This window comes from Somniosus microcephalus, chromosome 4, assembly GCF_052327205.1.
Source record: "Somniosus microcephalus isolate GS21.2 chromosome 4, FLI_Smic_1.0, whole genome shotgun sequence".
Taxonomy (NCBI): Eukaryota; Metazoa; Chordata; class Chondrichthyes; order Squaliformes; family Somniosidae; genus Somniosus; species Somniosus microcephalus.
This window is the reverse complement of record NC_140990.1, coordinates 322,063,289-322,090,735: the sequence shown is the minus strand read 5'-3', so window position 1 is coordinate 322,090,735 and position 27,447 is coordinate 322,063,289. Positions and strand designations below refer to the sequence as shown.

At 46.4% G+C, this 27,447-nt stretch overlaps 1 protein-coding gene across 2 annotated transcripts in view; it reads left to right on the top strand.

Annotated features, from left to right (window-relative positions):
• The window catches only part of pdia5 (protein disulfide isomerase family A, member 5), a 146,459-nt gene that overhangs the window by 50,005 nt on the left and 69,007 nt on the right, over nucleotides 1–27,447 (top strand). For both annotated transcript variants that reach the window (XM_085986830.1, XM_085986831.1), the window contains exons 10-14: nucleotides 6,138–6,209; nucleotides 6,852–6,988; nucleotides 14,373–14,443; nucleotides 15,307–15,470; nucleotides 22,585–22,715. In XM_085986830.1, coding sequence (XP_085842956.1) covers nucleotides 6,138–6,209; nucleotides 6,852–6,988; nucleotides 14,373–14,443; nucleotides 15,307–15,470; nucleotides 22,585–22,715 — 575 coding nt within the window. The remainder of the gene's footprint in view (nucleotides 1–6,137; nucleotides 6,210–6,851; nucleotides 6,989–14,372; nucleotides 14,444–15,306; nucleotides 15,471–22,584; nucleotides 22,716–27,447) is intronic.

Here is a 27,447-nt window from a genome sequence, read left to right as displayed (position 1 = left end):
TGTAAGTCAGTGAGGGCGGGACTTGGTGTGGGGCAGGATCTGGGCAGCAGAGTGTTGGATGAGGTGAGGTTATGGAGGATGCAGGATGGGAGGGCGGACAGGCAATCATTGGGAATAGTTGAGTCTGGAGGTGGTGAAGAAAAGAAAGAAAGACTTGCATTTATATAGCGCCTTTCACTACCACCGGCCGTCTCAAAGCGCTTTACAGCCAATGAAGTACTTTTGTACTTTTGTAGTGTAGTCACTGTTGTAATGTGGGAAACGTGGCAGCCAATTTCCGCACAGCAAGCTCCCACAAACAGCAATGTGATAATGACCAGATAATCTGTTTTTGTTATGTTGATTGAGGGATAAATATTGGCCAGGACACCGGGGAGAACTCCCCTGCTCTTCTTCAAAATAAAGCCACGGGATCTTTTACGTCCACCAGGGCCTCGGTTTAACGTCTCATCCGAAAGACAGCACCTCCGACAGTGCAGCACTCCCTCAGCACTGCACTGGAGAGTCAGCCTAGCTTTATGTGCTCAAGTCCCTGGAGTGGGACTTGAACCCACAACCTTCTGACTCAGAGGCGAGTGTGCTACCCACTGAGACACAGCTGACACTTAAGGTATGGATAACGGTTTCAGCAGCAGATAAGTGGAGCTGGGCGATGTTACGGAGGAGGAAGTTGGCAGTCTTTGTGATGGAGAGGACCTGGTCAGAAGCTCTTGTCAGCGTCCAATATGAACAATCTGGAGACGGTGGACAAGAGATGGGGTTGTAATCGGTGGCGTGGTATGTAGTTTGTGACGTGGGGCGAAGATGATGACTTCAATCTTCCCACTGTTTAACTGGAGTAAAGTGAAGCTCATCCAGGACTTGATGTTGGACAGGCAGACTGACAACAGCGAGGTGGTCGAGAGAGATGGTTGGCGAGGTAGAACCGGGTGTTGTCAGCGTACATGTGGTACCTGACCCCGAGTCTTGAGTTGCTGTCGCCAAAGGGGGGCAGCTTGTGGAAGAGGAAGGGATCCAATGATAGATTCTTGGAGAACTCCAGAGGTAACGCTGTATAGGGCAGGAGGAGAGGCCTCTGCTGGATTCTACAAGGATTTGACTATGATTTTCCCTTTAGACTATTCACAGATTGATATTGGCACAGACTGTGGAGATGTTTGCTGTTGGTTGCTATCCAGTTGAGTCCAAAATGTGTCACTTTGAAGAAGGGAAAAATGAAATTAGAAGAAATAAGACACATGATCAACACAATATAATCTGAGAAATAGTCATTGAACTCTTAATAAAAAGAAGAATCATTGTGTAAAGTGGTTTCAGACAGTTTGACAACATATGGTGCTTCTAGCAGTGAAAGTCTGTCTTTCTGTTGGTCCACTCTGCCAGAATCGGGATCCTTATAAGAACTGAGAGAAGGAAAGTCTAGGGGTGCGTGAGAATAATGCTCATCATTTTAAAGTAAACTTCCTGCCCCATTTTATGTTTCCTTCCCTCCAGCTCGATCCAGTGATATCACTGATGAGGAGGATTGTCGTCTGTATTTTGGAGCACGTCATTCATTTTTTAATGTGGGTGAGGGTCACAACTTTGAACTAGCCTGGGAATTGTTGCAAACCCACCCAACCATTGGAAAATACGCTACTGGCAAAGAATGTAGCATTACCCAGGTTGGAGTGTGTTTTGAAAGCATAAGGAATTTCCGTTGATGAAAGTCCTTATGGTCTGTAAAGTCAGCTCAGCTTCTTGACGCATTTACTGCCTCGTGATGTGCCCCAATCTGTTCTCTGACAGAACAGTACAAATATTAAACAATCGCTGAAGTGGGGAAAACCAAGAGCTGAAAAATGTTTCAACATAATTTTCCTATCCAATTTTTCTCCCACTCCAGAGACTTGAGCACAAAAATCTAGGCTGATACTCCCAGTGCCAGTACTGAGGGAGTGCTGCACTGCCGGAGGTGCCGTCTTTCGCATGAGCCGTTAAACCAAGTCTGTCCTCTCAGGTGGACGTAAAACATCCTGTGATGCTATTTCGAAGAAGAGCGGGGTGGGACTTTTCCCCGGGTGTCATGGACAATATTTATCCCGCAAATCAACATCACTAAAAACAGATTTTCTGGTCATTATCACATTGCTGTTTGTGGGAGCTTGCTGTGTGCAAATTGGCTGCCGCGTTTCTTAGATTACAACAGTGACCACACTTCAAACAGTACTTCATTGGCTGTAAAGCGCTTTGGGACGTCCTGAGGTCGTGAAAGGTGCTGTATAAAAGGTGCAAGTCTTTTCTTTTCCCCTCCCTCAGCTGAAAGCACTGGGCTTGCACCGGGGTGCGATTGCGCAGGTTCTGGCCAACCTCTTGTACCTTAACCCAGTCGCCATTCCTCTTGTTAGCTGAGTCATTTAGAGTTAGCAGGCAGTTTGACTGTGTGTGGCATCACAGATGAGCTTGACCCTATCCCTCCGCTACGTTCACAAACATGCATTTTCAAGTAAAAGTGGGGAGGAGAGGGGGGTGGGTTGGTGGAGTCCACTGGACTACAGTCACAAATGGAAACTTTGGCTCCCTCCCTGCAAGCCTAGGGACGTTCAGGGCAATTTGTAGCACCTCAAAATAAAGCCTGAAGTGACGAGGTCTTGGAAATTAGTTACTTTTTTTTATAGAACCATATAGGTGGCCATTCGACCCATCGTGCCTGTGCCGGCTCTTTGAAAGAGCTATCCAATTAGTCCCACTCCTCCTGCTCTTTCCCCATAGCCCTGCAAATGTTTCCTTTGTAAGTATTTATCCGATTCCCTTTTGAAAGTTACTATTGAATCTGCTTCCACCGCCCTTTCAGGCAGCGCGTTCCAGATCACAACAACTCGCTGCATAAAACATAAAATGCTCCTCATCTTCCCCCTCCTGGCTTTTTTTGCCAATTATCTTAAATCTGTGTCTTCTAGTGGCAACAGATTCTCCTCATTTGTTCTATCAAAACTCCTCATAATTTTGAACACCCCTGTCAAATCTCCCCTTAACCTTCTCTGCTCCAAGGAAAACAATCGCAGCTTCTCTAGTCTCTCCACATAACTAAGCTCCCTCATCCCTGGTATCATTCTCGTAAATCTCCTCTGGAATCACTCCAAGGCATTGACATCCTTATTAAAGTGTGGTGCGCAGAATTGGACACAATACTCCAGCTGAGGCCTAACCAGTGCTTTATAAAGGTTTAGCATAACTTCCTGGTGTTTGTACTCTATGCCTCTATTTATAAAGTCCAAGATCCCATATGTTTTTTTAAAAAAAAATAAGAAAGAGAGTAACAATTATCATGGGCAGGTAATAATTTTTGCATATATAATAGCAAAATACTGCAGATGCTGGAAATCTGAAAAAGCAACAGAAAATGCAGGAAATACTCAGCAGGCCAGGCAGCATCCGTGGAGAGAGAAACAGAGTTAACGTTTCAGGTCTGGGACCATTTTTGCAGTCAGGTTGTATCGTTTAGTTTGAAAGACAGATAAGAATGCAGTTGAGAAAAACCTGCTCAATCCAAGCGATCAATACTTATTTCCTGTCACAAAATTGTGCTCGATTCCTGAAGCTATTCCTGGTCTGAAACTCGAGACTGGGGAAAGAAATGATTTGCATATGACTATTTGGCTGAGAAAAAAAGTACATTTTTCGAAGTTAAAAATGATAATTACTGTTGCGAAACCCGATCTTTTGAGGGATGTCGATGAACATTAATTGGAATTTTGCCCAGACTGATAATTTGAGCAAATTAGAAAAAGTTTATAAAGTATTTATAAAATGATGTTGACAGTGTTTTGCTTAAAATTGATCGCTATAAAAGCTGTTTTAAAATTAAAATAGCTTCCTGAGGCACTTCTTAAAATTCTGTTTTCAGAAAGTATTCAAAGGATCATTTCACCCAGACTGTCAAATTATAAATTTTAGTGTTTTTTTTAAATGCCTGACTTCTTTTTCTGTCTCCAGAGTTCAAGACCAGTTGGTGTTTACTTTTTTAAAGAATTGTCAAATAATTTGTAGTTAATACAGCATGCCGCTAATTACTGCTGATGAGAGTGCATTCTTTTCTGATTCTGTGCTAACTAGGAGCAAGTGCGTGACTTAATTCTGCTGTCATGTCTGGATGTGATTTCTAAGTCAGCCTCACTTTTGCAAAATGGTGCATGAGAACATAAGAAATAGGAGCAGGAGTCGGCCATTTGGCCCTTCGAGCCTGCTCCGCCATTCAATAAGATCATGGCTCATCTTCTATCTCATCTCCACTTTCCTGCACTATCCCCATATCCCTTGATTCCCTTAATATTCAAAAATCTATCGATCTCTGTCTTGAATATACTCAACGACTGAGCCTCCACAGCCCTCTGGGGTAGAGAATTCCAAAGATTCACCACCCTCTGAGTGAAGAAATGTCTCCTCATCTCAGTCCTAAATGGCCTTATTCTGAATCTGTGACCCCTGGCTCTAGACTCCCCAGCCAGGGGAGACATCCTCCCTGCATCTACCCTGTCAAGCCCTGTAAGAATTGTGTATGTTTCAATGAGATCACCTCTCATTCTTCCAAACTCTAGAGAATATAGGCCTAGTCTACTCCATCTCTCCTCATAGGACAATCCCACCATCCCAGGAACCAGTCTGGTGAACCTTCGTTGCACTCCCTCTATGGCAAGTATATCCTTCCTTAGGTAAGGAGACCAAAACTGTACACAATACTCCAGGTGTGGTCTCACCCAGGGCCCTATATAATTGCAGTAAGACGTCTTTACTCTTATACTCAAATCCTCTTGTAATAAAGGCCAACATACCATTTGCTTTCCTAATTGCTTGCTGTACCTGCATGTTAACTTTCAGTGATTCGTGTACAAGGACACCCAGGTCCCTCAACATTTCCCAATCTCTCACCATTTAATAAAAAATCTGCTTTTCTATTTCTCCTCCATTTCTCCACATTATATTCCATTTGCCATGTTCTTGCCCACTCACTTAGCCTGTCTATATCCCCTTGAAGCCTCCTTGCATCCTCCTCACAACTTACATTGCCACCCAGCTTTGTATCATCAGCAAACTTGGATATATTACATTTGGTCCCCTCATCCAAATCATTGATGTAGAATGTGAATAACTGAGGCTATTCCCACTTGCATGTTATTTGTAATGGATTGTGAAGCTATGGGTCAATTTTATTTTTTAATAGTCTCATTAGTCAAAAGGCCCTCTCGATGGCTTAAGTGGTCAAATGTAGCACAAAACCAGACTGGAAGGTCCCAGTTAGTAGATCGCAGCCCGGGTTGGAATGGGCCACAGCATGCCCCAGATAAGGGGGATTTAAAGAGAGAATAAATTTGCATTAATCTTGCACCTTTCACAATCTCAGGCCGTTCCAAAGTGCTTTACAGCCAATGAAATACTTAAAAAATGTAGTCAACTGTTGTATTGTAAGAAACTAGGCAGGCAATTTGTGCGCAGCTTGCTCCCACGAACAACCATGAAATAATGACCAGATAATCTGATTTTCACTGTTGTGGGTTGAGGGATGAATATTGGCCCAGGACACTGAGGAGAACGCCCCTGCTCCGCTTCGAAATAGTGCCGCGGAATCGTCTACATCCACCTGAGAGGGGGCAGACGGGGGCCTCGGTTTAACGTCTCATCCGAAAGGCGGCACCTCCGACAGCGCAGCACTCCCTCAGCACCGCACTGGGAGTGTCAGCCTAGAATTTTGTGCTCAAGTCTCTGGAGTGGGGCTCGCATCCACAACCTTCTGACTCGGAGGCGAGAGATTGCTACCCTCTGAGCCACAGCTGTCACTAAGTACCTTGTGTGTGGTGCTGAAGGGCTGCCATATATATATTGCCAGTAAAACAAAAGTTTGAGGAGCCATTATACAGAGGGTCTGGATTTTGCAATAGAAAAAATGGAACCCAAGACACAATGGCAGCTCCCATTTCTGCATGGCACGTTCACTAGCTGCCTTTGTGGGAAGAAGGCCCTTTAGCCCATTTGATGATCCCATAACTTCAGTCTTCTCGTCTTTCAATTAGGAAGCGTTTTCGAGTTCTTTGCGATGCTGCGGGTTGCACGGTCTATATGATAATTGAGTTTTATTTTTTTTCTCTGGCTTTTTTCAAAAGGAAAGGGAAGTTTCTATTTAATTTTGAAAACTACGGAGCTACTGGCCAAGATTTTGTTGAGTGGATGAAAAAGTGAGTAAGATAACATGTTTGTCTAAAGAAAATTACATGTGCCTTATCTTACTGAGGCTACTGGCATGGGTACAAAAGACTATTTTTTTCCCTCTCAAAGGCTATTTTTGTACATTGGGAACATAAATGCTTCACTGCATTGAGATTACAAATCCTCTTAAACCTTGCTGTCAGTCTAATTACATTGGGCATGTTTTCCGAGTACGAGTGTTCAACTACATTACTGTCATTAATACCCCTTTCGTTGATCTAAACAAATGTTTAGTGATAGCTTATTGCCTGTGAAAGTATTTTGCACTGGTCCTGGATCTAAGGGATCATTTATCAGGAGGCTCCTCTGCAATGTACTAAAGGGCCAACAACCAAAAAATTTACTGCTTAATAACAAACGTTTTTATAACCACATTCTTTGTGTTGTACTTAACTTTTTATCTTTTTTGGCCACGCAAACTTCGATCCGGCCAAGCCACACGCACTCGACCAAAAGAAGAGTTGCTTTTAATCTGCTCGTCAAAGACATGTGTTGTGGTGGTGGGGGAAAACGATGTCAAACAGGGATCTGGTCTTCGAGGGAGGGTTTGGGCAGTAATCCATCTGGTGTATTTGTCTGCATAATACATTTGCGTTTACGTTTGCCACCAGCCCGCAGGCTCCGCAGCCAAAGGCTCCAGAGGTCCCGTGGGCAGAGCAAGAGTCCGCAGTGTCCCATTTGACCGACGATAGCTTTGATGGGTTCATGAAGGAACATCCGTCGGTGCTCGTTATGTTTTACGCCCCGTGTAAGTTAACACCCGAGCTCCAGAAGACCTTTGTCCATCACTATACGCGTGTTCTGTAAGAGTTACGGAAACCGAGCACTTAACCGCTCGCTTTTATTGATTGCGCGTTCGCTCTGGAGCTTTCTTGTTGTGCCAGAATTATCTGCTTTCACACTGAATTGCGTGGGATCATACCAAATTGGAATGCGGTGGGTTTCAATGCTGATTGTTACTGAGAATTCCACTTTCCCTAGGCCCTAAGCTCTGGAATTTCCTCCCTAAACCCCTCTGCCTCTCTACCACCTCCTCCTCAAAACCCACCTCCTTGCTTTTGGTCACCTGTCCTAATATCTCCTTATGTGGCTCGGTGTCAAATTTAGTTTGATAATCGCACCTGTGGAAGTGCCTTGGGAAGTTTTACTACTTTAAAGGCGCTATATAAATTCAAGTTGTTCTTAAATTCTAACTTTGTCAGAAGCTGTTCTTGAAAGAATGGAAGTTTCAAAGCAATTGCTGATTTTTTTTTTTAATTGTTCCTTTCTAAAGCTGGAAGGGAGATCCTGGTTTTGGTTGTACAATGCCCCGTTTTATTTATGAACGGACAGGAAAAGACTAGCTGGTCTCTGCCCACACCATTAAACCCGTCCCCTCACCCACCCCAGACATGCACTCTCCTGGAGAGGGAAAAATCTTTATAGGCCAATTTAGTAAAAAGAACTCTGGGAATTTCCTCTGAGACCCCCATAAATGATCAAGCATGCTCTAGGAGACCACTGTGACTGCTGCCACTAATGCCTTTGGCTTGCATGAATCCCGTTGATTTTGCGGTTTAATCTCATTTCAGCAATAAGGGGGGGGAGAGAGAGAGAATGGACAACAGTGATGCACTACTTCATGTCAGCTTTTCCAACAGACCAAAGTCAGCCACTAAAATACTGTTAATCAACACAGCACTCATTATCAACACAGCACTCATTATTGACCCTCTATAATTGGCAGTATATAAACCAAGGACAGTCGGTAACTAAACAGCAGCACCATTTGTGGATTAATCTAATTTCAGCAATAAATGGCATCAGTCCGACTCTGGCTCGGCAATAAGCAAAGAGAACATGACAGGGTTCGTCCTCCTCACCAGCTATTATTTCAGTGTTTATTAACTTCTGGCCGTTGGTGGTGCCAAGTGAAATGAGTTTTTGGCTATTCTCGAAGCAGCACCCAGTGGATGTGGGGCCATCGCATAAAACCGCTTCCTCAATCGCAACTGTGGCAGTGAAAATCCAAAGAAGAATTTGGGCGCTGCGCCCTGCCGACCAGTTTCAGTTTTCACTGCCCATTAGTGCTACAGGCACTGATTTTATGTAATGGAAAGCAAGTACAGAGGGGTCATTGAAACAAAGAAAAATAGGAGCAGGAGTAGGCCATTCGGCTCTTCGAGCCTGCTCCGCCATTCAATATGATCATGGCTGATCCTCTATCTCAATACCATATTCCTGCGCTCTCCCCATACCCCTTGATGCCTTTTGTGTCTAGAAATCTATCTATCTCCTTCTTAAATATATTCAGTGACTTGGCCTCCACAGCCTTCTGTGGTAGAGAATTAATGGGAGGAAACACTGGAAAGGAAAAAACAAGCTTTATGCAAAATTACACAATTTAGAGCACAAAAACCGGTCACCTGGACCAACAGAGCAATCGGTGTTTATGCTCCACATGAGCCTCCTCCCACCCTATTTCATCTAACACTATCAGTATATCCTATTCCTTTCTTCCTCATTTGCTTATCCAGCTTCCCCTTAAATGCATCTATGCTAATCGCCTCAACCACTTCATGTGGTAGCGAGTTCCACATTCTCACCACTCTTTGGGTAAAGTTGTTTCTCCTGAATTCCCAATTGGATTTATTAGTGACTATCTTATATTTATGGCCCTTAGTTCTGGCCTTGCCTGCAATGGAAACAACATCTCTCCGTCTACCCTCTCAACCCCTTTCATAATCTTAAAGACCTCTCTCGGGTCACCCCTCAGTCTTCTCTCTTCGAGAGCAAAGAGCCCCGGCCTGTTCAGCCTTTCCTGATCGGTTTAAATTTTTCTTTTTCTTATGACTTTTCTCCCATCTCCTCCTCCCTGAAGGCATTGACTGCTTGTTCCAGAAAGGACCCACACCAGCAGCTCTCCAATGCCACACCCAAGTGCACACTATTTGTCATAAATCTCATCATCGAGAAACTACCTATGAAATAACGCTGGACGGCCAGCTGGTGGCGCCGTCCAAGGAGTATAAATACCCGGGCATTGGCCCCAGCTTTCCAGGGACATTTTGTAAGACAAGGAACTGGTGAAGTACAACTAGACCTCCATGTTCTGAAATAAGTTGATTAAAGCCTTGCTTTATGCTCAAACCAAGTGCGTAGTGAGTTTTATTACGTCACTATTCACATGCCAGCCATGATCGTGAATGTCTGCGGGCTGATTGACTGCCTAGTTGGGTGGGTGGGGCGGGCATCTCGGCAAAACCTTGCCCTCTTCGCCCAACGTTTGGTCTGTTTGGCTGTCAGTCAGTCACTGGACAAATTCACTGAGCCACCAAGAGAAGCCCTCAATGCTTTTGTTCTTGCCTGTTAACATAAGAAATCATAGAATAGAATAGAATGGGTACAGCACAGAAGGTGGCCATTCGGCCTGTCGAGCCCGTGCCGGCTCTCTGCAAGAGCACTTCAGCTAGTCCCACTCCCCCTCTTTCCCCGTAGCCCTGCAAATATTTTTCCTTCAGGCACTTATCCAACTCCCTTTTGAAAGCCACGATTGAGTCTGCCTCCACCACCCTCTCAGGCAGTGCATTCCAGATCCGAACCACTCGCTGAGTAAAAAAAGTTTTTCCTCATGTTGCCTTTGGTTCTTTTGCCAATCACTTTGAATCTGTGTCCTCTGGTTCTCGACCCTTCCACCAATGGAAACAGTTTCTCTCTATCTACTCAGTCCAGACCCCTCATGATTTTGAACATCTCTATCAAATCTCTTCTCAACCTTCTCTGCTCTAACAAGAACAACCCCAGCTTCTCCAGTCTATCCACGGAACTGAAGTCCCTCATCCCTGGAATCATTCTCATAAATCTTTTCTGCACCTTCTCTAAGGCCTTCACATCCTTCCTAAAGTGCGGTGTCCAGAATTGGACACAATACTCCAATTGAGGCCAAACCAGCTTAAGTCAGTTTAATGTCCAGCACGAATGGCTCCAGATCACTTCACGCTCTTTGCATCAGCACGAACTGCAAACTGTTCGGGCCATGCACCATACTCATAAAACCCTACAGCACAGGAGGAGACCATTCGGACCATCGTGCCTGTGCCGGCTCTTTGAAAGAGCTATCCAATTAGTCCCACTTCCCCTCCCCCCCCACTATTTCTCCGTAGCCCTCATTCTGAGAGTGGGCAGGCTCTTCCGCTGCTCCTAGCACTACGCTGACACTGCTCCACAGCTGCTTTTAACCAAGGCATGCGCGTGTGGCCCAGGATAGCCTGTCCTCCATTTACCATCTCTCCCTATAGGTGAACTTCTCACAAATCAGCAGCCAAAGAGGCAGAGGACGCCTGACATGGGAAGTAGGTGGACTGGCCGTGCCTTCAGCAGTCTAGGTCCCAAGCTCTGGAATTCCCTCCCTAAACCTCTCCACCTTTATGACCTACCTTAACTCTTTCACCAAGTCTGTGGTCACCTGTCCTAATACAACAACAACTTGCTAGGAGCAGGAGTAGGCCATACGGCCCCCCTGAGCCATTCAATAAGATCAGGGCTGATCTACCTCAACTCCACTTTCCCGTCCGATCCCCATATCCCTTGATTCCCTTCGTATCCAAAAATCTTTCAATCTCAGTCCTGAATTCACTCAACGACTGAGCATCCACAGCCCTCTGAGCTAGAGAATTCCAAAGATTCACAACCCTCTGAGTGAAGAAATGAATCGACTGGCCACAATAACTGACCTACAGAGAAATTACAATAACCTGGGGGAGATCCTTGCTCACCGGAGGTGAGGCATCGAGCCTCTTTGAAAAGTTGACGGTTGGTTCCACCTAAAAGGTATTAAATATAATTCAGTTGTTGTGTGGAGAGACTGGAGAAGTTGGGATTTTCTCCTTTGAACAAAGAAGTTTAAGGGGAGATGTAATAGTCATTCAAAATGATGAGGCATTTTGAGGAGAGTAGATAGGGAGAAACTGTTTCCAGTGGCAGGAGGGTCGGTAACCAGAGGACACAGATTGAAGATAATTGGCAAAAAGAGCCTCTGGGGAGATGAGAAATTTTATTATGCAGCAAATTATGATCTGGAATGCACTACCTGAAAGGGTGATGGAAACAGATTCAGTTGTACTTTCAAAAGGGAATTGGATATATACTTGAAAAGGAAATATTTACAGGGCTTTGGGGAAAGAGCAGGGGGGTGTGGGACTAAATGACAGCTCTTTCAAAGAGCCGGCACAGGCACGATGGGCCAAATGGCCTCCTCCTGTGCTGTATGATTCTATGATTTTAATGTACTATATAATGGACTTTTTTCAAATTTGCCAACTAATTGGATGAATACAATATTTTAGACAAACTGAGGTGCAGGCTGTTCAAACGATTTCAAAATTCTCATCCTTGTTTTCAAATCCCTCCATGGTCTCGCCCCTCCCTATCTCTCTAATCTCCTTCAACCCCCACCCCGAGATCTCTGCGCTCCTCCATTCTGCCCTCTTGAGCATCCCTGATTATAATCGCTCAACCATCGGTGGCCGTGCCTTCAGCTGCCGAGGCCCTAAGCTCTGGAATTCCCTGCCTAAACCTCTCCGCCTCGCTACACCTCTTTCCTCCTTTAAGACGCTCCTTAAAACATACCTCTTTGACTAAGCTTTTGGTCACCTGTCCTAATACCTTATGTGGCTCGGTGTCAAATATTTTGTCTTATAACACTCTTGTGCAGCACCTTGGGGCGTTTACTGCGATAAAGGCGCTATATAAATACAAGGTGTTGCTATTGTTGTTGACAAAAATACCTCCAACCTTGTCCTCTAGAGTGTTTTTAAAACCAGATTCTCTCGACTGCGTTTGAACATTTGACAGGTGTCCGTTTGTAAGTCTGTACACACTGCTGAGGCGGCAGCTGGTAGTAGTCACAGCAACGGGAAGTTATTAAACATGGAAATAATAGCCGACGACTAACCCTGTCATGTCTTATCTGCCTATCGCAAGACAGTCGGTTGGCCAGGTTTGATGCCACTTATTGCTGAAACGAGATTAAGCCACAGAATGTGTTTCTGCTTTGTCACCAACTGTCCCTAATTCATGTAGTGTCAATTATAGAGGGTCAATAATGAGTGTTGTGTTGATTAACAGTATTTTTAGTTTGGTTTGTTGGCAAAGCTGACATGAAGCAATGCATCACTGCTGTCCAGTCTCTCCCCCTCTCTCCCTCCCTCTCCCCCTCTCTCTCTCCCTCTCCCCCTCTCTCTCTCCCTCTCTCTCTCCCTCTCTCTCTCCCTCTCTCTCTCCCCCTCTCTCTCTCCCTCTCCCCCTCCCTCTCCCCCTCTCCCCCTCTCCCCCTCTCCCCCTCTCCCCCTCTCCCCTCTCTCCCTCTCTCCCTCTCCCCTCTCTCTCTCTCCCCCTCTCTCTCTCTCCCCCTCTCTCTCTCCCCCTCTCTCTCTCCCCCTCTCTCTCTCCCCCTCTCTCTCTCCCCCTCTCTCTCTCCCTCTCTCTCTCTCCCCCTCTCTCTCTCCCCCTCTCTCTCTCTCCCCCTCTCTCTCTCTCCCCTCTCTCTCTCCCCCTCTCTCTCTCTCCCCCTCTCTCTCTCCCCCTCTCTCTCTCCCCCTCTCTCTCTCCCCCTCTCTCTCTCCCCCTCTCTCTCTCCCCCTCTCTCTCCCCTTCTCTCTCTCTCCCCCTCTCTCTCTCCCCCTCTCTCTCTCTCCCCTCTCTCTCTCTCCCCTCTCTCTCTCCCCTCTCTCTCTCCCCTCTCTCCCCCTCTCTCTCTCCCCCTCTCTCTCTCCCCCTCTCTCTCTCCCCCTCTCTCTCCCCCTCTCTCTCTCTCCCCCTCTCTCTCTCTCCCCCTCTCTCTCTCTCCCCCTCTCTCTCTCTCCCCCTCTCTCTCTCTCCCCTCTCTCTCTCTCCCCTCTCTCTCTCTCCCCTCTCTCTCTCCCCTCTCTCTCTCTCCCCTCTCTCTCTCCCCTCTCTCTCTCCCCTCTCTCTCTCCCCTCTCTCTCTCCCCTCTCTCTCTCCCCTCTCTCTCTCCCCTCTCTCTCCCCCTCTCTCTCCCCCTCTCTCCCCCTCTCTCTCCCCCTCTCTCCCCCCCCTCTCTCTCTCCCCCTCTCTCTCCCCCCCTCTCTCTCCCCCCCTCTCTCTCTCCCCCTCTCTCTCTCCCCTCCCTCTCTCCCCCCCCTCTCCTCTCCGCCGCCGCCCGCCTCCCCCTCCCCATCTGTCTGTCTCTCTGTGTGTCGAAGTCTCTCCGTCTCCCTTCCGGTCGGTGACACTCTCTCCCTGTCTTTCGCCCTCCCTCTCCCTCCTCTACCCCTGCCCCTCTCCCTCCATCTCTCTGCCTGTCCTTTATCCTGGATTCTACCCCACCCATTTAATTTCCTTCCGCAGCCCATCTACAGTCCACCATGTTGTGGGCTCCACCCTACCTATTTATTCTCCAGAAGCAAAGTTCTGCATAAATATTTCCTCGTCGCCAATGATGATTAGACCTGAAATATTCCTCAGTCCTCACATCTCTGCTGTTTAGTTGTCGTCTGCAGTTTTCCCTAGACAGCATTCCTTCTCCAACCCCAGTTTGGGGCCGTCCTTTTTTTTTCTTGATATCTTTTGACCTGTTAAATTTCTGGTTGCTGTGAGATGGAGCAGAGAGACTAAGAGGAGATTTGATAGAGGTGTTTAAAATCATGAAGAATATAGATAGAGTAAATAAAGAGAAACTGTTTCCAATGGCTGAAGGGTCGCTAACCAGTGGGCACAGAATTAAGATGATTGGCAAAAAAAAGAGGCCACATGAGGGAAAACTTTTTTACACAACGAGGATTTGGAATGCGCTGCCTGATAGGGCGGTGGATACAGATTCAATAGCAGCCTTCAAAAGGGAATTGGATAAATACATGAAGGAGAAAAAATTGCAGGGATATGGGGAAAGAGCGGGGGAGTGGGACTGACTGGATTGCTCTGTGAAAGAGCCGGCGCATACTCGATGGGCCGAATGGCCTCCTTCTGTGCTGTACTATTCTCTGATTCTATGACAATGTCCTCTCTGGGGCCAGTTTGCATGGCACAGGCGTTGACTGGCACGACACACCATGGAGCTGCAGTTACAAAGCTACTACGCCTTGCTAAGACGGGTGCAGTTAGTGCGTCTAATTGTGCTTCTGTTTCCAATGCAGGGTGCGGTCATTGTAAAAAGATGAAGCCAGACTACGAAGAAGCCGCTGAGTTGCTGAACAGTGACAGTGATGTGAGGAAATGTTTGTGGTGTTCTTTCCTAAGACTGCCGCTGTTTAACCAGAGTTAATGGTAATGGGATTGGTACCCCCTAGAAAGGAGGAATAATGATCCCGGGGAGACCAAACGCAGATTGGGTGACCGCTTTGCGGAACACCTCCGTTCAGTCCGTAAGGGTGACCCTGAGCTTCCGGTCGCCTGTCATTTTAATTCACCGCTCCATTCCCACTCGGACCTCACCGTCCTTGGCCTCTTGCATTGTTCCACGGAAGCTCAACGTAAACTCGAGGAACAGCACCTCATCTTCCGATTAGGCACTTTACAGCCTTCCGGACTCGATATCGAGTTCAACAATTTCAGATCATAACCTCGGCCCCCATTACATTTTTACTTATATTTTTTATCCACCCCTTTGTTTTGGTTTTTCCTTCCCCCCCCCCCTTTTTTTTTCCTCTCCCACGCGGCAGCTGTCTCCCATTCTGCCAGAACATTTCACACCTAATCTAGAGCTGTCTTTTGTCTCCACTAGTCCTATCACCATCTCGTCTCGTCTTCTTTTGTCCTGTCCCAGCCCTGCCTTTCGATCTATTTCATTTTCTTTCCAGTTTTGAAGAAGGGTTCGACCCGAAACGTCGACTCTAATTTCTCTCCACGGATGTTGCCTGGCCTGCTGAGTTTTTCCAACATTTTCTGTTGTTATTTCGGATTTCCAGCATCTGCAGTATTTTGCTATCGGAATAATGATCCCGTTTACTTCTATCTCGCTTTCAAAATTTTAATGTACCTTTTTTTTTTTTTTTTAAGTTCACCCCCTTTTTTCCACACCCTCCCACCCCTTCCCCCGCCTCCAGTCACTGTTTTGCATTGTCATCCTAGAGCCCAGGTGTATTGGCAGCCGTTGACGTCACCGCTCAGAAGAACTTGGGAGAAAGATATCAAATCACTGGCTTCCCAACACTCAAGTACTTTGAGAATACAGAAGAGAAGTGGACGCTACCGCACCTGCGGACCAAGGACAAGATCATCGAGTGGCTACACAAGTACGTTACTGACGGCCAACCAAAGTTCATCTGAAGAAGGATGTTCTTGCCATGGGAGCGCAGCAAAGATTCACCAGACTGATACCTGGGATGGCAGGAATTACGTATGAGGAGAGATTGGGTTGATTAGGCTTATATTCGCTAGAGTTTAGAAGAGTGAGAGGGGATCTCATTGAAACTTATAAAATTCTAACAGGACTAGACAGACTAGATGCAGGAAGGATGTTCCCGATGGCAGGGGAGTCCAGAACCAGGGGTCACAATCTAAGGATAAGGGGTAACCCATTTAGGACTGAGATGAGGAGGAATTTCTTCACCCAGAGAGTGGTGAACCTGTGGAATTCTCTACCACACAAGGCAGTTGAGGCCAATTCATTAAATATATTCAAGAAGGAGTTGGATATATTTCTTACGGCTAAAGGGATCAAGGGATATGGGGAGAAAGCAGGGACAGGGTACTGAATTTGGATGATCAGCCATGATCTCATTAAATGACGGAACAGGCTCAAGGGGCCGAATGGCCTACTCCTGCTCCTATCTTCTATGTTTCTATCATTACTTCGGCAGCATTTTTCTTTTAATAACAAACCTACGTGAAAGGCCAAGGCCCGCGGTGCAGGACACCACAACAGAGGGAGTGAGTAGCACAGCAGATGATGCAATGATATGGGGAGGGGGGGAAAGGGCGGGTATCAGGCTTGTGTTTCAACAGTGATGTGCACAGGTAACACACTCCGAGCAGGGTCTCTCACCTGCAGAGCTGTGTATATCCCGAGACAAGAGATTTCATGCCCAGGTAGATGCCCTGAGTTCAAATCCCACCACGGCCGCTGGCGAATTTAAATTCAATAAATTAAATAAATCTGCAATTAAAAAGCTAGTAACAGTAATGGTGACCATGAAACTTGTCGTAAAAACCCATCTGGTTCACTAATGTCCTTTAGGGAAGGAAATCTGCTGTCCTTACCCGGTCTGGCCTATGTGACTCCAGACCCACAGCAATGTGGTTGACTCTTAACTGCCCCCTGAACTGGCCTAGCAAGCCACTCAATCGTATTCAAGAAGGCGGCTCACCACCACCTCCTCGAGGGCAATTAGGGATGGGCAATAAATGCTGGCCTTGCCGGCGACGCCCACATCCCATGAATGAATTTTTTTTTAATGAATAAAAAGGTCTACAGAGAAAATTCCATTTAACACCTTTGCATTTATATAGCGCCTTTAACATAGTAAAACGTTCAAAGGCGTTTCACAGGAGCGATTATCAAACAATTAGGCCGCAGCTAGAGTACTGCGTGCAGTTCTGGTCACCACATTACAGGAAGGATGTGATTGCACTAGAGAGGGTGCAGAGGAGATTTACGAGGATGTTGCCAGGACTAGAGAATTTTAGCTATGAGGAAAGATTGGATAGGCTGGGGTTGTTTTCTTTGGAACAGAGGAGGCTGAGGGGGGACCTAGTTGAGGTGTATAAAGTTATGGATAGGAAGGACCTATTTCCCTTAGCAGAGAGGTCAATAACCAGGGGGCATAGATTTAAAGTAATTGGTCGGAGCTTTAGAGGGGATTTGAGGAGAGGGTGGTGGGGGTCTGGAACTCACTGCCTGAAAGGGTGGTAGAGGCAGAGACCCTCATCACATTTAAAAAGTACTTGGATATGCACTTGAAGTGCCGTAACCTACAGGGCTACGGACCAAGAGCTGGAAAGTGGGATTAGGCTGGAGAGCTCTTTGTCGGCCGGCATGGACAAGATGGGACAAATGGTCTCCTGTGCTGTAAATTTCTATGATTCTATGAAAATTTGACATTAAAAGGAGCAATTAGGACAGGTGACCAAAAGCTTGGTCGAAGAGGTAGGTTTTATGGAGTGTCTTAACGGAGAAGAGCGAGGAAGAGCAATTTAAGGAGGGAGTTCCAGAGCTTAGGGCCTAGGCAGCTGAAGGCATGACCGCCAATGGTGGAGTGATTTAAAATGAGGGATGAACAAGAGGCCAGAATTGGAGGAGCGCAGAGATTTCGGGGGGCGGGGGGGGGGTGGTGCGGCTGGAGGAGGTTACAGAGATGGGGAGGGGTGAGGCCTTGGAGGGATTTGAAAACGAGGATGAGAAATTTCAAAATCGAAGCGTTGCCAGAGTAGTAGCCAATGTAGCCATGGAGTGATGGGTGAACGGGAGTTGGTGCGAGTTGGGATACACGGGCAGTATTGGAGTTTCTGATGAGCACACGTTTACGGAGGATGCAAGCTGGGAGGCCGGTCAAGAGAGCAAAGTTTACTGCCCTCCCCCCCCCCCCCCCCACCCCCCCCCCCCCCCCGCACTGACCAGCAACATGTCCGTCGCCAGTTAACTCCGCGCTGTTTTCAGAACAAAGTTTCCCCAGCTGCCTATTGTCCCTGATAGTTCATCGGGTGATATCGATGTGCTCTTCGATTGTGATGAAATCACTCAATGCAACTGCTTCAGCGTCGGCCTGTAGATAAGTGACTCTGTCAGCCACCATGTCACTCACCAGGAGCCACGGTGAAACTAATTACTTTTAATTTGACATTTTGATGACAAAGGTTGGGGAGTGAATCCTCAGTGCTTATAAACCTTTAATTAAATTTTGTAACTGGAAAGGCAGGAGACTCGGTCTAATCCGTTCGGCTGTGCGGGAAATGTATGGAAATTTCAGTCTCTTGGCATTTGGCAATCAGGCTGTCTCATCCTGTTCAGAAACCTCAGTAATATATATATTTTTTGATCTATTAGAGAGCTGCAGCTGGCATGGGGAACTGTTTCATTAAAATTCCTGAGCTGCTTCTGGCAGGAAATTCAAATCCTACACTTGACATTTTCTACTAAATGTAGGAAGCTTTTTATCATATTGAACTGATACTCATGGAAACAGTCACTGAATATACAATGAAAGCGGTTTAAAGAGGAACTTGAGCAGGCGGGGGGAGTAAGTGTTTACCACTGGAAGAGTGCCGCATGTATATTTATTTGGGTGTGTGTTTTTTTTTTTGATGACGGCTACAGTGCTGGGAAACCCCAACGGGTTTGCCTTTTTTTCACCACTCGGTATCTGCATCGAGCATCCCATGTCAAGTGTAACAAGGGCAGACGCAGCTTGAAGTTCCCTCTATTCCTGACCCAAAACAAGCTTGAACACCAGCCTGAGGCCACCCCCCAAGCACCAGTGTGACAGCAACAACTTGCATTTATACAGCGCCTGTAACCTAGTAAAACATCCCAAGGCGCTTCACAGGAGCGTTATCAGACAAAAGATTAATACTAAGCCAAAGAAGGAGACAGCATCCTCCCTGCATACAGTTTTGGTCTCCTTAGTTAAGGAAGGATATATTGGCATTGGAGGCAGTTCAGAGACGATTCACTCGGTTGATTCCTGAGATGAGGGGGTTGACTTATGAGGAAAGGTTGAGCAAGTTGGGCCTATACTCATTGGAGTTTAGAAGAATGAGAGGTGAACTTAATGAAACATGTAAGATACTGAGGGGGCTCAACAAGGTAGATGCAGAGAGGATGTTTCCCCTCATGGGGAAATCTAGAACTCGGGGGCATAGTTTCAGAATAAAGGGTCGCCCTTTTAGAACTGAGATCAGGAGGAGTTTCTTCTCTGAGGGTCGTAAATCTGTGGAATTCTCTGCCCCAGAGAGCCGTGGAGGCTGGGTCATTAAATACATTTAAGGTGAAGATAGACAGATTTTTGCAAGAGAAGGGAGTGAAGGGTTATGGGGAGCGGGCAGGGAAGTGACTTTGAGCCCAAGATCAGCCATGATCTTATTGAATGGCGGAGCAGGCTAGAGGGGCCAAGTGGCCTATTCCTGCTCCTATTTCTTATGTTCTCCCCATCTCTGTTGCCTTCTCCAGCCCTACAACCTTCCGGAATCTCTGCGCTCCCTCTGGGGTAGAGAATTCCAAAGATTCACCACTCTCTGTGAAGAAATTTCTTCTCATCTCAGTCTTGAATGGCCTATCCTTTATCCTGAGGCTGTGGCCCCTGGTTCTAGACTCCCCAGCCAAGGGAAACATTCTCCCAGCATCCATCCTATCAAGCCCTGTAATAATTTTGTATGCTTCAATGAGATCCCCTCATTCTTCTGAATTCAAGAGAATATAGGCCTGGTTTACTCAATCTCTTCTCATACGACAGTCCCGCCATCCCAGGAATCAATCTTGTGAACCTTCGTTGCACTCCCTCTATGGCAAGTATATCCTTCCTTAGGTAAGGAGACCAAAATTGTACACAGTACTCCAGGTGTGGTCTCACCAAGGCCCTGTATAATTGGAATAAGACTTCTTTACTCCTGTACTCAAACCCTCTTGTAATGAAGGCCAGCATACCATTTGCCTTCCTAATGGCTTGCTGCACCTGCACATTCACTTTCAGTGACTCATGTACAAGGACACCCAGGTCCCTTTGAGCATTTGCATTCCCCAATCTTTCACCATTTAGGAAATACTCTGCTTTTCTGTTTTTTCAACCAAAGTGGATAACTTCACGTTTATCCACATTATATTCCATCTGCCATGTTCTCGCCCACTCACTGAGCCTGTCGAGATCCCCTTTAAGCCTCTTCACATCCGCTTCGCAACTGACACTGCCACCTAGCTTTGTATCATGAGCAAATTTGGAAATGTTACATTTAGTCCCCTCATCCAAATCATTGATATAGATTGTGAATAGCTGGGGCCCAAGCACCGATCCTTGCGGTACCCCACCAGTCACAGCCTGCCATCCTGAAAAAGACATGTTTATCCCTACTGTTTGTTTTCTGGCCTCTTGACCATCCCCGATTTTAATCGCTCCACCATTGGCGGCCGTGCCTTCAACTGCCTAGGCCCTAAGCTCTGGAATTCCCTCCCTAAACCTTGCCACCCCTCTCTCTTTTAAGATGCTCCTTAAAACCTACCTCTTTCATCTGTCTTAAAAGCTCCTCTTGTGGCTTGGTGTCAAATTTTGTTTGCTAACGCTCCAGTTAAGCGCCTTGGAACGTTTTACTGCGTTAAAGGCGCTATAGAAATGCAAGTTGTTGTTGTATTGGGACAGGTGACCACAGACTTGGTGAAAGAGTTAAGGTAGATCATAAAGGTGGAGAGGTTTAGGGAGGGAATTCCAGAGCTTGGGACCTAGACTGCTGAAGGCACGGCCAGTCCACCCACTTCCCATGTCAGGCGTCCTCTGCCTCTTTGGCTGCTGATTTGTGAGAAGTTCACCTATAGGGAGAGATGGTAAATGGAGGACAGGCTATCCTGGGCCACACGCGCATGCCTTGGTTAAAAGCAGCTGTGGAGCAGTGTCAGCGTAGTGCTAGGAGCAGCGGAAGAGCCTGCCCACTCTCAGAATGAGGGCTACGGGAAATAGCAGGGGGGGGGGAGGAAGTGTGACTAATTGGATAGCTCTTTCAAAGAGCTGGCACAGGCATGATGGTCCGAATGGTCTCCTCCTGCGCTGTAGGGTTTTATGAGTATGGTGCATGGCCCGAACAGTTTGCAGCTCGTGCTGATGCAAAGAGCGTGAAGTGATCTGGAGCCATTCGTGCTGGACGTTAAACTGACTTAAGCTGGTTCGGCCTCAACTGGAGTATTGTGTCCAATTCTGGGTACCGCACTTTAGGAAGGATGTGAAGGCCTTCGAGAAGGTGCAGAAACGATTTATGAGAATGATTCTAGGGATGAGGGACTTCAGTTACGTGGATAGACTGGAGAAGCTGGGGTTGTTCTTGTTAGAGCAGCGAAGGTTGAGAGGAGATCTGATAGGTGTTCAAAATCATGAGGGGTCTAGACAGAGTAGAGAGAGAAACTGTTCCCATTGGCGGAAGGGTCGAGAACCAGAGGACACAGATTCAAGGTGATTGGCAAAAGAACCAAAGGCGACATGAGGAAAAACTTTCTTTACGCAGCGAGTGGTTAGGATCTGGAATGCACGGCCTGAGAGGGTGGTGGAGGCAGATTCAATCGTGGCTTTCAAAAGGGAATTGGATAAGTACCTGAAGGAAATTTTTTTTGCAGGACTACGGGGAAAGAGGGGGAGTGGGACTAGCTGAAGTGCTCTTGCAGAGAGCCGGCACGGGCTCGACGGGCCGAATGGCGGCCTCCTGTGCTGTAACCATTCTATGATTCGATGACTGCTGTTCACGTGATCTGCAGCAGACGCGTGATCTGTATGCGGGTGGGCACTGTGATTTCTAAGAAAAATGACGAGGGGTCTGTTTGGTCCTCGTGCAAAGTCAATGATGTTGTAAGTCTTGGTTACTCAATCACCCATTAATGAGTTGAAATAATTCCGATTGCCCAGGGAGCTAACCTCGACATTAACCTGGATCTCTATTGGTGATGACGGTAATTGTACATTTGTGGAAGGATCCAGTCTGTTGACCTGACTGTTGAAAGCATATTGCCTGAATAAGATTTAGTCATTGCCTAGCCCTTCTCTCTCTTTCTCCCCCCCCCCACCCCCCCCCCCCCTTCACCCATCCTGGCAAAGTAGTTGGACAAAGAATGTGCAACATTGACTGGCAACTGTGACCGTGATTGCAAATTGGAACATTAATTCCCTCTTGTCATATTGCAGACGAAACCAGGTAACTTCAGTTCCTTACACAAATAGCCCGGCTGATGTGCAGGGTCTAAATTTGACTAGAATAGTCCCACTCTAACATTTAGCACCGGTTGGTTATGTTTCCAGAGCACCCCTGACCTCTTCCAGTGCCTCAAAAACTGCTTTGCAGAACAGCGGGACAAAGGTTGGGGCGCTGAGCGGGCGGAACAGTGGGGGAAAATAGGAAGGCGGCCGAGGTTGCAGCTGAAAGCTGCGTTGAAAATGAGGGTCTTTAGAAAGCCGGGAAGGAGCTGGCGAGAAGGAAAGATTTGGAGGGGGAATTTCCAGAATGCAAGGGGTGGCTCAAACAGTGGCCACCCGTGTCGAAGTAAGAGATAAAGAGTAGCCAAGTGTTGGAAGGGAGGGACGGTGTGGAATGTTTAGCTGGAGGAGATCACTTGGATAGGATGGGCCAAAGCTGTGGAGGGATTGCGAAGCACGGACGAGGGTCTTAAAATTAGTTCTCCTGGAATGCACTTTTATTTACTCTTTTTTTTTACCCCCCCACCAGTCCTCAAGCCCCTCCACCGCCCGAACAGTCGTGGGACGAGCAGCAGACCAGTGTCACCCATCTCGGCGCTGAAGATTTTAAAGAGTTCATGAAGAAAAGGAAGCACGCCTTGGTCATGTTCTATGCCCCTTGTAAGTTAGCATTTGTATAATCTTAGATGTATCGTTGAACTTTTTATTTTCCCCTACCTTTGGGCCTCTGTCACCAGGCGCCTTTTCCCATCTGAAAAGGCAGGCTGGAAATGACCAGTTGCATAGACTAGACTTGTATTCCCTTGAGTATAGAAAATTAAGGGGTGATCTAATTGAGGTGTTCAAGATGATTAAAGGATTTGCGAGGGTAGTTAATGCCTCTGGTGGGGAAAATACGGGGGCATAATAAAATTAGAGCTAGCCCATTCAGGGGGTGATGTCAAGCAGCGCTTCTTCACACAAAGGGCAGTGGAAATCTGGAAAAACGTCCCCTAAAAAGCTGAGATTGAAAGATCTTTGTTGGGTAAGGGTGTTAAGGGATATGTAACTAAGGTGGGTGAGTGAAGTTAAGATACAGATCAGCCATGATGTAATAGAATGGCGGAACAGGCTCAAGGGGCTGAATGGCCCACTCCTGTTCCTATGCTCTTATGAGCTTACCTGATTTCCCCCGGCGTAGCCTCGTTAACCGGTGGTTGAAGGATGTATGTAAATGGTCCACAGAATTACTGCTCCTGCTGATGTAATTTGTTTCTCGTATCTCCATGGAGGGTATGGGCCAGAACTCAGTACCGCCCTGCTTTGATATGGCCAAGCTGGTCAAACACAGGGCAGGGACATCTTGGGCACAAGCTCACGTGCTCTTGCACCCTTGAGGCTCGGCGCTGTCCATTTTCAATTGCAATTCATCTTCCTCGTGTGGAAGCAGAACTGGTGTATGGAGGAATGGGAACCAAACATGCCCACGACACAGACTCGGTCCTAAAGTGTTGACCGATGTATAGATTCACTAATAACAACAGAAAATGCTGGAAAAACTCAGCAGGCCAGGCAACATCCGTGGAGAGAAATTAAAGTCGACGTCTCGGGTCAAAACCCTTTAGATTCATTGTGTTGGTCATGAATCTCTCAAATCAGAAGAAGTTGCATAGATGCCTTTAAAAGGGGAAGCTAGATAAGTACATGAGGGGAGAAAGGAATAGAAGGTTATGCTGATGAGGTGGGAGGAGGCTCGTGTGGAGCCTAAACACCGGCACAGACCAGCTGGGCTATATGGCCAATTTCTGTGCTGTAAATTCTGTCTAATTCCATGAAAGCTGTACGTGGAGGCAGCACAGCTGAAGGGGAGTGGGATTGAGGGATGTGGACCCAAATCCCAGAATTTCTTGGCCATGATCAGCTGTTTTTAATTCAGTTTCAGTTTGGGGGTGCGGCGGGGGGGGGGCAATGCAATTACTAAAATTACTGTAGTTCTTGATCTTATCCATTCTTGGTTGAAAGCATGCATCCTGTTTTAAACGTGCGTGGTGTACATTTTCTTTTAAAAGAGGAGCACAGCTGAATCAATAACGTGAAGCTTGCTGGTGAGAATGTGCGCCACTAATGCCATGGTGGTTTCCTGCAACTCTATTCCCACTGTAAGGCGAGATGTTCTCTATGGTGATAATGAACCTCCAATGACCCCAAGTAAAATATTTGGAGCATATTTAAATGCACGGGAATGTTTCTTTCATTTCTTTACAGTTTGAGATAGATGCTATCGTTATATTCATAGTTATTTAGCTTGCAGGAGCAGAGTAGCCAAATGTTACTGGCTGCAGGTTTGCCCATTTGATTCCCCTGCTTTTGTTTGTTAACCAGTTTTTGGAGATGATGCGCTCAGCAAACGATTTCAAGCTCCCATTTTCCCCATCCAAGCCAGATTTCTTTTACTCCTTGATATGACCTGGCCGAGATGGCACAAGTCCCAAGTGCGAGTACCCGCTGAAACATGGATTTTAGGAGGTTCGTTTTCCTGGCACCCTTCCCGCCCGAGCGTCGAGACAGTTGCACTCAAATTGCACTCCACCTCTCCAGATCTGCCTGCACCCAACTTTGGTGTCTCGGGTCAGGAACGGCGCTCTATAAATGCAAATTTGTTTTTCTTTCTGCCCTAGTGTCACAGGAGGTGGGGAGGGGGGGAAACCTAAAATGGATTTCTTGCTAGTATGAAGTTCCTCAGCGAGCAACAATTAAGATGCACTTAACACATAAACACGGCTTGAGTATGCCAGGAGATGTTCTAAGGACTGTTTCCTAGAATGGAATAGGCCATCAGTTTGGTGACTCTATTCTTCTGTTGCACTGCTTGTATGGCTTTTTTTAATCACTGAGGAACACGCTCCCAGAGAAAATTTGGGGTCAGTTGACACCTTCTAAAAGGGACCTGGATTGATAGCTGGGGGGGGGGGGCGTGGATTGAGGGTTGTGGAGATTTTAATAATAATGCTTATTTTTCCTGTGCAGATTGGAAAGCAATTTAGTTTACATTGCAGTTAATAGATTAACTCATGTTGTGGAGGGGGAGTGGCATGGGCCGAGTACGTGGTGCAGGAGAATTATAACTGGACTCTGGATGCAGCATGCTCGAGGGACAAAATGTCACTCCGGATTATCATCTTGGAAAAACCAAGGTTGAAAGACGAGGTAAACTGGGAAGTAAAGGTTGGGCGGCTCCAAGCTCGGATCGTAAACGGCTGTAGGTTGAAAGATAAAGGGCGACTGAGGTGGGTAATAATTACCACAGTCCTGAGTTCTAGGGAAGAACGAGCCTTTGTTTTCACAATGAAGACCTGCAGACAAGGAAGCATGTCGACATTATGTTTGAAGCTTATGAGGAACTAGACAGGAATGTTCAGAGAATTAGTGATCAGGAAAACAAGCCTTCAATTTAAAATTCTTGAGAGAGAGTGAGGAGAGCGATTAGGAGAAATTTCTTTATGCAGAAAGTTGTTGCAGCACGGAATGCTTTGTCACAGGAGGTAGGCGAGGCCGAGACCATCGCACCTTTTCAAGAAGAAGTCTATGTATTTAAAACAGTGAGAGACACAGGGCTGTGAGGAGAGAGCGGGATGATGCAGAGCTTTTGGTGAGAGAGCAGTGGGATTAGTTTTGGGTTGCTCTAACACAGACGCAATGGGCTGAATAGGCTTCTGTGTTGTAAACTTTTTTTGTTTTGACCATAGTTGTATTGCTAGACATAAGTAAAGTTGTAGCAGTCAGAGGCATTAGGTGAGAGAAGAATAGCCTCTCAAACAACAAGCACCCTGTCCAGGAACATCGGTATTGGAAGTGCTTCCCCAGATACAGCTGCAGTATCTACTTTTGGATGCATTTGAATTTTACAGGATTAAGATTTGTCTCCCGCTCACTCGCTTCTGGTAGCTCTTTTCATGTTGCTATTTCTCCACAGTTCCTTGTTGCATTTTCTTTGTGTGATACCTATAGGAATCCATCAAAAAGGGTTAAAGCTTTGTCCAAATGTTGAGGAGCGATGACTCTTCCCTGGACAGTGCTGATGCCTGGTGTATTTTTGAAAAGCCTATGGAGTTATAGGTGACCATTCAACTTGCACAATAAAAATAGAAAATGCTGGTCAGATCTGAAAGTCAAAGTTAGCATTTTGATCAAGGGGATCTAAGGTCGACTAGGCCTGTATTTACTAGAGTTTAGAAGAATGAGAGGGGATCTCATTGAAACGTATACAATTCTGACAGGGCTAGACAGACAGGATGCAGGGAGGATGTTTCCCCTGGCTGGGGGGTCTAGAACGAGGGGTCACAGTCTCAGGATACGGGGTAGGACATTTAGGACTGAGATGAGGAGAAATGTCTTCACTCAGAGGGTGGTGAACCTGTGGAATTCTCTACCACAGTAGGCTGTGGAGGCCAAGTCACTGAATATATTTAAGAAGGAGATAGATAGATTTCTAGACACAAAAGGCATCAAGGGGTATGGGGAGAGAGCGGGAATATGGTATTGAGATAGAGGATCAGTCATGATCATATTGAATGGCGGAGCAGACTCGAGGGGCCGAATGGCCGACTCCTGCTCCTATTTTTCTATGTTTTTATGTTAAACTTTCTCATTCAGATGCTGACTGGCTGCTGTACATTTTCAGCATTTCCTGTTCTCACTTGATATTTTGCATTCACAGTTTTTCTTTTACTCCTGTTCATTGATTCATCTCGCCTCTTCAGTCCCTCTTGCCCCAAGTTTGTTTAAGCTTATAACATTTTTTTAAAGCACAAATGATCATAGTGTCGCACCTTAAGAAATTGTAAAGTCTACAAGGCATGACATAAGAGCATAAGAACTGGGAGCAGGAGTAGGCCATTCGGCTCCTCGAGCCTGCTCCGTCATTCAATAAGATCATGGCTGATCTTCTACCTCAACTCCATCTTCCCGCACTATCGTCATATCCCTTGGTTCCTTTAGTATCCAAAAATCTATCGATCTCTGTCTTGAATATACTCAACAACTGAGCCTCCACAGTCCTCTAGGGTAGAGAATTCCAAAGATTCACCACCCTCTGAGTGAAGAAATTTCTCCTCATCTCAGTCCGAAATGGCCAACTCCTTATTCTGAGACTGTGACCAATTATTCTAGACTCCCCAGCCAGGGGAAACATCTTCTCAACATCTACCCTGTCAAGCCCCTTAAGAATTTTATACGTTTCATTGAGATCACCTCTCATTCCTCTAAATTCTAGGGAATATAGGCCTAGTCTACTCAATCTCTCCTCATAGGACAATCTCCCCCATCCCAGGAACCAGCTGGTGAACCTTCGTTGCACTCCCTTTAAGGCAAGTATATCCTTTCTTGGGTAAGGAGACTAAAACAGTACACAGTG